The 11,021-nt window shown below is 34.1% G+C and overlaps 2 protein-coding genes across 5 annotated transcripts; both read right to left on the bottom strand.

The window, feature by feature from the left end:
• Positions 1–1,082: 1,082 nt before the first annotated feature.
• On the bottom strand, positions 1,083–3,522 carry LOC125217515 (protein IQ-DOMAIN 13-like). Its single transcript, XM_048119033.2, has 5 exons — positions 3,415–3,522; positions 3,208–3,295; positions 2,402–2,728; positions 2,024–2,332; positions 1,083–1,713 (listed from the first exon to the last, which is right to left on the bottom strand). Exons 2-5 carry the CDS (start codon positions 3,280–3,282, stop codon positions 1,168–1,170), a joined length of 1,257 nt encoding a protein of 418 aa, XP_047974990.1. The 5' UTR covers positions 3,283–3,295; positions 3,415–3,522; the 3' UTR covers positions 1,083–1,167.
• Positions 3,523–4,266: 744 nt separating this feature from the next.
• LOC125218583 (transcription factor bHLH153) lies at positions 4,267–7,717 on the bottom strand. 4 transcript variants are annotated; one of them, XM_048120275.2, is made up of 6 exons: positions 7,324–7,717; positions 5,803–5,901; positions 5,541–5,606; positions 5,273–5,338; positions 4,712–4,756; positions 4,267–4,596 (listed from the first exon to the last, which is right to left on the bottom strand). In XM_048120275.2, exons 2-6 carry the CDS (start codon positions 5,899–5,901, stop codon positions 4,426–4,428), a joined length of 447 nt encoding a protein of 148 aa, XP_047976232.1. In that variant the 5' UTR covers positions 7,324–7,717; the 3' UTR covers positions 4,267–4,425. The 4 variants fall into 4 exon arrangements, with proteins under 4 accessions (XP_047976232.1, XP_047976229.1, XP_047976230.1 ...); XM_048120272.2 differs by having other exon boundaries at positions 5,803–5,907; positions 7,324–7,712; XM_048120273.2 differs by lacking the exon at positions 7,324–7,717 and adding an exon at positions 6,645–6,786 and having other exon boundaries at positions 5,803–5,907.
• Between the last annotated feature and the right edge of the window lie 3,304 nt (positions 7,718–11,021).

Genomic DNA, 11,021 nt, shown 5'->3' with positions numbered 1-11,021 from the left:
GCCTTTAATCAAGGGCGAACACTTGTTTTAGTAGAGTCCGAGACTATGTAATCTAAATTATGACATAATGCTCGAACTCTCGACTAATGAAATGGATGAGAAGTATCTTACCAGACGAGCTTAATTTTTAAAGAGATTAAATAAAATCATAAAACTGAATTTGATTTATTTGATTTGTAAATTCTGTAATTTAAATATAAAATAAACTAGTACTAATATTTTAAAAATATTGACGTACAATAGTGCTTACAAATAATACTTGCACGGGACATGGTACGGTGCCCTTGTTTGGTAATGTGTTTATTGCAGAAATTGGTTGTATTAATAATTTAGGAATGAGTGGTGAATCAGCCACTTTATTTTCAATCATATTATTTGGCCTCAAAGTTAGGTAACGAGAATCTCATCAAATGCTATCAAATTAATTGACGATAATCTATATGTAAATAACAAATAAACAAACAAAATGGTCATATGCATTGAAGTAATTTATGCACGATTGAGTTGTTACAATCTAATTTGTTGCTTAAGCCGAATGGTGTATTGGACTCATCGTATTCTCGATAGTATATTCTTTTGTTCTAACTGTATAAATATTTGACGAGTTTTGTAGATAATTTTATTTTTGGAGACATTTAATTCTAGCCTATTTTTATAAAGTTTAGTTGAAGAAATTTCCGACTCAATATTACTACGAATAATAGTCATTTAACTAATGATTTTTTTTTCAAATGTATGAAGTTCGAAAACAAAATAATAGTATTAAATTAGAAAGTTCTAATCTTTTTTCAATTTGTCTCATCCACATGCAAAACAATGTTATTTCAAGTAAAGAAAAGAAAAATAAAGGAATATCAAAGGAAAAATATTTATTTTAATGAAACAATATTGTTTTGAGCATCACCAAAAGACGTTGTTTTGTACAATGATATGACATAATTTGATTAAATTTCATGATTTAAATGACTATTTCATACTATTATTATGATGTATTGTCTGCTATTTATCTTTATGCCTCGTTATCCCTTGGGACCGATGTGTGTCCCTCGTTATCTCTAACAACCGAAGTTATCGCATCCCTATAGTCTAAAGATCTCTAGGATGCATTAGTGTATAAAACTTACAAGAACAACCTCAATAATCTTACAACATAAACATACACTAAAATCACACAAATCTGTTTAATGGTTTTCTCCCAACTAAACCTGCAGGAATAGAAACCGGCGAATCCACGCTGAGATCTCCGATGGAACGAGCATCCTCGCATGTATACGTTCCCACTCGCGAGTCAGAGTCCCTACTAGACGACCCTTTATTCCACTTGCACGAACCAGCATTCGGGGTCAGAGGAAATGAGAACCTTCTCTTGGAGTCGCTGCTTCCCGGAGTCCCCGGGAACCTCTCCCACGGATTACTATACACTCTCGCTCTGGCTTTGGCCGAGACAGTAGGTGCCATGTAGTTAGGAACGGAGAACAGAGGGCAACTCACGAGACTATTCGATGATCGGGGCGTGGCAGACTCGTGATTGTCGAACATGAGATTCCCATGAGGCTGAGGGCTCGGCTTGAACTCAAAAGCGGCCCGGGTTAACGAGATGCCCCTCGCTGCAGCTCGAGGTAGCTTACGTTCCAACCAGTTCCACGACCAAGGGAATCCATCCGATCGAACGTCCGCAGAATTTTGTGTTGATTTTGGATTAGATTTCCGGAGCTGTTGTGACAGATAATAAGGGAAGCAAAACAAATCAAACATCTCAAAAAATCTAAGCATACTAAGATTTTACCAGCGACCTTTTTGGGACGTCCGACTCAAAGTGACACGTTTCCTAATAAAGTGGAACCATCACTCTCTATATTTTACTCTCCCACCACTTAACTCACAAAACAGCACTACGTACATATAATATCGTACGAACAGAAATTGGTCTACTTTAAAAGGACATTTTTCCATTTGAACTTCATCGAGGCCTGTAGTTTTCGCAGGTAAATCGAGACAGGACAAAAAAGGGTGAACCGTTTACCTGTTTCGAGTACGCATAGGCCATTGCCCTCTCTCTCTTAACGACAGCCTCCACGCGTTTCTGCACCCTTGCTTCAGCTTCCCCCTTCGATAGCCTACTATCATCCCAATCTTCATTCTGGCCGGCCTTGTCACTCTTACGCGTGTGGTGCTGGAACGTTTGGATCCTTCGCGACTGGATTTGTGTCTGAACCCGGACCAGGAACTGCATTTGTTTCATGGCACTCCTTGTCTGCTGTTTCACATTCTGTCCTTTAACCGCTACTTGAAGCCTCACTAAGCCCCTAAAAGGTCGAAAACTCCCCCTTGCCTATCATGTTCAAACGCACGAGTCAATCACACTGCACGAGCGAGTGGGGGACGAAAGAGAATACATTACCACGTAGCCTCTATACGCTGCCTGGATTTTGGTGGCTGAGAGTTGCTGATCTCTCAAAGTCGTTTCTGGCCTCTGCACTCGCTCGATTTCCCCTCTGCCTTGAGCTGCCTCGGAAGTGAAAGCCGGGGGTGAAGCAGCCTTTGGAGAAGCAGGAATAGGAGAAGGAACTCTCGGAGAAGGCCTAATCAGCAGCTGATCAGCTTCCCCTAATATTTTTTCGATGCTGCTTGGCTCTCCGAACAGGGGAATAAACGACTGCGATTCTCCACGCCTCAAAATCCCCTTCCCCTTCTTCTTTTCCTTGCTGCTGCTCTTCTTGTCAGATCCCTGAAACGGTATATATTTCTTCGAAATCTAAATAGATAAACGATAATGCTACAATGGCGCACGCAACAAACGCAATAAAATAGACAAAACGACACCAAGATTTTACGTGGAAACCCCAAGAAAGCATCCAAATATGCACTAGAGAATCGTATACATCGATAATGACTTAACCCGACGATTGAACAACCCCTTAACGAGGGGGTACGGATTGCAAATTAACCAATAACCGGCACATACATATTTATCTCTGGTGAAATTCATTGAAACAAAGGAGAAAAGCAGGAGATTATGTGAGTTATAGTTATAGACAACTTTGAAATGATTAGGTTATCTACTTTCTAAAGCTCCTAAACTCCATCAATACATTCAAAAGGTTATTTTCAAACTTAAAACAGACATATGCTAATAGCAAAATCACATCATTTAACACAGGGAAAAAAAAAGCCTACATCACTTTGCTATGGTTAATAGAGACTTACATTGGATCCCTTTTCCTTTGAATTGTTTGTGAAAACCCTTTTGATTGCTGAAAACCAGCTTCCCTTCTTCCCCATATTCTCAGCATTACTGTTTGTGAAATAACAAGACTTCCATCAACTTCAAGAAATTATCCATAATATTAAATCAAGATCAAATTTTTAAACCCAACATCCAAATTCAAGGAATCATACATCATAGAAACAAACCTAATCCCAAGAGATCATGCAATTGAAAAAAGATTGATTTTGTATCATCACCGTAACTGCAAAACCTGATAACACTCTAGGAAAAAGAGCTAAATGTTTCATTCAAGAGAAAAAGAAAGAATTATTTGAAGATAAAATAATTTTAAAAGGAAGCATCATTAATCTCTTTAATGAACTAAATTAATAACCATGTCATGCATAATTATCTATCTGTATGTATAACATAAATAATCCTAGTGTCAAAATTATTGTTAGTAAATAAGGTTACAATTCCAAAAATGTTTGAAATTTAAATTTCTATTTCATCAAAATTAATATAATTCGAACCAACAGAATATAAAATAGAGTTTTCAACTGAACCCGGCTTTAATTCGGTTGTAACAAACCAAAATATTGTCAATCATTTAAGTTATACCTAGTTTTCATCCATCAATTTTGAATTTAATACAGTTTGAGTCATGACATTAAACTTATCAGTAATTGTAATTCAACCAACATTACTTGAATGGGAAACACTAATTCAATTTGTGACAGCAACATCATATCTTATTTTACCCACCCACTAATTCATAACCATTTGGTCTTTATTGTATTATTATCTTAATCATTATTTTTTGTTGTGACATTAATTTGCAGTTTAATTTAATCAATATCCACAATTATTAATAATTTTACCAACAATTTTCAGAATTATTAAGAATTTTATTACCAATTTTTCTAGTGATATATTCATTGGAAAACTTATCCACCTTAACCTTAGATGTTACTACCTTTTTCTTGACAATGATAGTTTAATGATACTAGGAATAAACCAAATTAATAATTATATTCAAAAGGTAAGGAAAGTTAGGAAACTCAAAAAAGTGTTGATTTATTTCCAACCATTCCCATAAATTTACATCTTAGTTCATACATACACTATCATCATCACTTCATTCCCAGATCAATAGCTTCTAATAACTAAAATGTGATCTTTCTCATTCGCAGACAGTCACTCCGACACTGAAGCTTCTAACTCTGGGTTATGACTGAAGCTTCCTCGGATATAGCTCGTTTGGAAGTCGCAGGGCTTGTCTTGATGGGTGCCCAGATATCTGCACCGTTGCTGTTAGCAACTCCAACAGTGAATGAGACAGGCACAACGCATAAGCCTTTGGCACTGAGGCTGGATCCTTCTTCGCCCTTCAGAACAAACACAAACTGGTTTTAGGCTGGATTAAGTAACGTGCATTTAGTTTATCGATAAGAACCATGGAGTACAAAAAAATCGTCGAGAGTGATTCGAAAAAAAGCATACCTGTAATTGTGTTGGTGTACTGTACAAGTATGGAGCACTTAGTACCTGAAAAGTAGGAAAATGATGCATTAAAACAAAATTCATCCTTATTTGATGTTAATTTTATTGATTCCCTATCTTCTAGGGCCTTGTTTCATTCTTTGAGAGCCCTTTCATTGTTACATCGGAAGAACAGCCAACAGGTAAGCTCAGAACAACAACGATGTCTATCTAAAGGCAACTAAGGAAGATACGAGTAAACTGATATATAGACTGAGAGAAATTGTAAGCGCCTTACTCCAGAGGAGGATTTCGAAATGGCACGTACAAGACAGATGTTACTAGTCGGAACGTGTTTACATCTTTCACCGAATCAGTGAGGTTTTTTCGATGTGATGAAAGCAAGATTCTACTTATCTAATTACAATTACATTTTTTGGGCAATTCTCAGGTGCAACATGAAAATGGGTGATTCGTTGATGAAGTCAATTCTCGAAATGATCATATTTCAGTTCACAGCAACAGATATCATTGTAATGTACTAGCATTACTTAATTATGGTGAAGAAACAAAAATTCATACCTTAACCTGTTCATGAAGAAACCTTATGTACTCCATTGCTTCTAAGAGGACCGAAGCTGTATCAGTCTGTAGCAAAGGTGAAGAGTTAGGCAAGGAAAATTATCTGGAAAACGTAAACAGACTGATGGATGAAGTGAGCATACAATGAATCAATTACACATTTTTCCTCACCTATCCAAGAAAGTCACGTTGTGTTGAATGATCAACGGTTATAAATTTCTGAAAATCACATGCAAAAACACAAAATTTTCCTTTTTACTGCACCTACCTTCCCATATGGTGAGACAAGCTGTTGAAGAGCAGAAATCCGTTCGCTAAATTTCTCTTTCTTTTCCTGTTCCAGTGAGCAGTGGTAAACATGGATGGGAATACATGAAATGCTCTAAACTTTGTGAACTAAAAAAAATTAAAATAAACTGCATTAAGCCATTAGTTACATGTGAACTTGCTAAGCCAGTAGTATAACACAGAGGTTTGGCACTTAACCAGATGAAGCAATCAGAAATACGATTACTGGATCAACAACTAACCTTTGAAGAAAGAGAGTCATCCGTCTTTAATCGTTTTGGCATGATATCCATGAAGCTGCTTTGCTCAAGAGATATAAGGCCTCTTTTATGTTGCAACATCTTCTCCTACAAAAATTCCTCTTAGTAGACGGCAAATGGAAAAAGTGCTAATTCTATGCAAAATCCAATTAAAACAGTCACTTGGGTACTTTCATGCTAAAAAAAGAGTTCGAGTCCAAAACCATACATATGAAACACTTAGGACCAAAAGCAATTATTCGCAGAATCATATATTTCTTTGTTCTCTACCTAAAAGAAAGATCCACAGATTCAAAGTTAAGAGTGTAATCATCAACCATGAAATGTCCTAAGTAGTTCTATAAATAGGTAGAGAATAAACTATAGCTTCCAAATTTTGGAAACATCTGAGGTGGAATATGAGACTGCAACGCAGTAGGTTTGGTTCCTATAAAAGAATATATGCATACATTATAAAAAAGAATATAGTGTATCGATTTTGGTCAAAAATTCCTTAGTTAGGCCTAAACATCCCTTTGTTTAATATGAATGTCCCCTCAAAACAACCAACAGGCCTCGACCAAGATGATATCAGATAACATAATTTAATGACAACCCCACAAACAGACAAGGCTACTATAAAATATCAACAAACTTCATATTCCAATACAAAGCATACAATATACAACACGGGATTCTACGTCTCCAATCACGATCCGATTTCGTATTTACTTCACCATTGCGGCATTGCCTACCAAATTACATGTAACATGACATAAAAAATGATTATGACTACAAAAGAGACAATCCTCATCTCTCAAAACTGTTATCATTTTTATCCTTACTCATTTAAAGACATTCATTATGATACACCAAACTCAACATCTATCAACCACAGAATCCACACCAGAAGCAAGATTCTCTTGGCTGTTCAACAGCATGCACATTTTCTTGAGTAAAAGAAGCAGTAGAAAGCAACTATCCAACCACCAAAAACATAAATCCAAACACTATTAAACCTTGAGGCTGCTATCTAACATTAGAAAACAAAAAACCTTCACATCCAGATTCAACATTATTACTGACTTTTTCCCTTTGCCATATTGAAATTTTGATTCTCCAAATATACTGTGAGTGTGACCGAAAACAACACAATCGAGTATATTAACTCCTGGGGGCCCCATGATTTTTGCACATATAAAATTAAAAAACTTTTTTTCAAATTTTAATTGGGGTAAACTAGGGATTAGAAAATGATTAAATAGCAGAGCCATGCATGTTAACCTTATAAAACTATTATCCCAATAATCTATAATATTCAAAATCAACGAATTCATCATGTCAAACATCTGCATTAGGATTAATTAGCATTGAATGAAACAACTAATAAGCACCAATAAACGCATATTCATGACGCATCAAACTCGGGAGAAAAAAAAAATGAAAATTAAATAACGCGAGTTGACATAAAAAAAAACAGGGGAAAATATTCATAGACGGAAACGGAGGCTAGAAAGGGCTTACCAACGCAAAATCTGGATCAGAATCAGTCAGGAAGAGATGAAAACCAAAAATCTCAACTTTCGCGGCGGAATCCAGAGCTCGAATTCGAGAATTCCATAGGCGGAGCCCTTTTTAGGTAGATATGGAATAGTAATTTTGGCCAACGGCGTAGGGATTTGTGCCAACACATGTATTGTACAGCAGCAGTTACGAGTGTATGTACGTTTTCACACGCGGAAATACACGCATAAATCAACAAACAAAGCGAAAGGGAAAGCAGAGTTGAAATTGTGAAGAGGATCACGAAATTGGGGGTGTGATAGGAGTTTGAAAGTGTGTATATATACGTATAAAGAGTTAATCAATGAAGTGAAAAGGGGGGAGAGAGAGAGATGAGGAAAATGGAAGAGTATTTAGTAGAGACAGCTAATATACAGAGACTGCAGTGAAAGAGAAAGGAGGAGTGGTTTGAAATGAGGTCACTTCAATTTCACTTTTGACTATGTAAAGACTCAATTTTTGTACCCTTTTTTAAAAATGAAATAAATTTTGATACTACTAAATTCAAAAGGTATAAGTAAAATGAAGAGAAAAAAAAAGTGAAAATTTTTATATTCAGAATTGAGACTAATTTTGTGAATATGTTAAAATAAAAAGTAATATGAGAACATTTTAGTTTGGGTTGGCTTCTCTTACTATTGCTTGAATGTTTTAATTACGAAAAAATAAAAAGTAAAAGAAAAATGATTTATATGCATATAATCTTTTATGTGCAACTCTTGTGATCATTCTCACCCGTACACTCTCACCTCCTCTCAACTAGCTCGAAAGATCATTGCTTTTATCCTGTTACTCTCCCCATCCCAAGATATTAGATCCTTATTCTTTTTGGAGTGTCCTAATATATTTGAATCATTTTTATTTATAGTAAAAATTTACTTTAGTACTAACTCCATTTACACCACTTTACACTATCTCCTAAATTCTTGTGCCAAAAGAAAGGACTCTAATATCTTAGGACGGAGGGAATACTATTTAGCGTGGTATGTTCAACAATCTGAAGTTGAAAAATTCTAGTGGACTGAATAAGTCAGTAGTGTTGCTCTAAATACAAACATTGAATACTCATATGCAATACATGCATTACGTTATTTACTTTATTGTTGATTGACTTGAGTTTTCGACATTTCTCACTTAATATAGTATTCAAATGTTCAACTGTTTTATCTAATGCTAAAATGATCTATCTATCTTTGTTTGTAATTTTAGCTTAATGTCTAATTATAGAATTTATCCAATATTCCTCACTTCATGTGATTTTGAGAGAGTCTAACACTATTATCTAATGCCAAAATTTCATCTAAATCTACAAATATTGGAATTATGTTAATTAGCCCAAAGTCGAATTACTTCCACTTTTTTGACTATATATGTGATGTCCTATCTTTGATTTAAAATCCATAGCCTTTTAAAAGACCTCTGTTAGTAGAAAAATTGGAGCATTTGTTTGGTTCTTGGCGCCAATTCGCTATCTGACAGAGCTGGGTAAGCAGTATTAGCGGCCCCACCTCTGAGACGTGATAGGAACCGTACACGTGTAACATCAGCCTCATCACGGACACGTGTAAGACGGGCAGAGTAGGGGAAGAAATCTGGTGCGGGCCCCCCTTGCGGTACAGGTACTGGACCGTGCACAAAAGTCCAACGTTGGGGAGTGCAATTCTAGAAAATGGGCCCACGCGGTTTGGACTTTGCTTCACTTCCATTTACACTTTACATTGTCTTTGTACACTTTTGCCCTTGTCCTTTTTTATTGTGTCAAAAAGAAAAATTATACCTTTTCATGAAAATTGACTTCATAAAATAAAAATATTCAAAACTGATTTAAGCAAATGTGAGTAATGCTATCTGTAGTCAACATATTTTTTTTTTAGTTAACTTATATGCATCACCCACCTTGGATAAATGTTCTATAATACTCCCTCAGTCCCCAAAGAGTATGAACATTTAGTTCGACACGATTTTTAATATATAATTGGTAAAGTAAGAGAAAGATAGAAAGATTTTTTTTTAAAGTACTTCATTTGTTAGTAGAGAATAGGTCTCACCTCATTAGAGAGAAAAAAGTTCTCAAAATTAGAAAGTTTATACCTTTTAGGAACGAAATTAAAAGGAAATAGTTCATATTTTTCAGAAACAAATGGAGTAGTACTAGTAATAAGAAGTATCGTTACCAATCTCAATATGAAGTACTCGTGATCAATTACTAAATTTACTATACGTGAGAAGTCTTCCTACTAAATATAATTGTCATTGTGCAGGAATTTGTCCTATAAATATAATTGTCACTGTGGCATTTAGTATAATTTTGATGAAAACATATAGTGGAGTAATATTTATGATTGGTCAATTTTACAACTTAGGAGATTGGGCATTTTTATTTTCAACCATATATTTTCACTCACAAATTTTATCTTCTTGGAGGACTACGAAAAGTTAATAAGTCATCATGAGAGAATGATAAATTGACCAGTAATGCAATATTTTATCACTGCCTTTTAAAATCCTTTGTCATAGGTACTATCGATTTTCAAACAGAGTAACGATAAACAATCAAATTTTGTACAACCAAAACAAGATTATATTAGTAATTTTAATGTGTTAATTAAATATTAAAATACTAAATATAGTTGGTTAACAAATTAAAAACACTTTATTAGTTTTTGGCCTCATTTTCAATTTTTTATTTTTATATTTTGAATTATTTCTCTATTATTTTTCAAATTTGAATTAAAATATGCATTAATTATATTTTATGATTAAAAAAAATTTAAAAAATTATACACAAATATCATAATATTATGAACGTTCCCTATACTATATGTATGTCTATACTTTTTAATTAAATGCATAAATAAATTATATTTTTTCTTAAATAAACTAATTTTTGATTGTACAAAATTTGGTTACATAGCTTTATTGTTTCAAATATCTGAAATTCAAATTTCAGTATCTAAAAATCAACATGGATGGAGGGATATTATACCTAGAAACAAAAAAACCGTTCAAATGTTACAATCAAAATCACCTCAAGTGGGCGATATGACTTGTTTTGTTTATTTGATTCCTTCACACGAATTAATCTTTTTTCATTTTCTTAATATGACTACTAAAATTAATGGTAATGAACATAGGAATATGTTTGTAGTTTGATTAAGGAAAAACAATTTACAAAAATACGATGAAGATTTAATGTTGCTGTTGATTTTGGAGCAATTTTTTCTCTACCGGAGATTGTGGCACAAATCAAGGGAGTTTAATATCAATAATTTATTTTCCCGTCACATCTATTAAATCAACTTGACATTCTCATTTTTTTTGGCTTGAAATTCTCAGTCACTCATATAGTCATATTTCTAATCTTTCATTTGCCAATTCCAAAAAAACAGACTAAAATGGTCTAGCAATTTTTACGATTTTTATTTAAGTTTTCTGATCTCATTAAACTTATTTTGGTTCAAATTGAATCCAGGACAATTTAGTTGACGTATGATATTACTCCATTTACTAGGAAAATTGAATCGAATATTAAGTGATACTACTTCGTACTAGGACAAAATACTACCACTAACAAATTACTACTAGAATGCATTCGAAAACAAATTAGAATTCAATATCCAACTTAATATAAGTATAAAATATGCACACTCATTATAAAA

Source organism: Salvia hispanica, chromosome 1 (assembly GCF_029641045.1).
Source record: "Salvia hispanica isolate PSC_SH4W2 chromosome 1, Shi_PSC_v1, whole genome shotgun sequence".
Lineage (NCBI taxonomy): Eukaryota > Viridiplantae > Streptophyta > Magnoliopsida > Lamiales > Lamiaceae > Salvia > Salvia hispanica.
The sequence above is the reverse complement of the archived record's forward strand: the minus strand, read 5'-3'. Positions and strand labels throughout refer to the sequence as shown.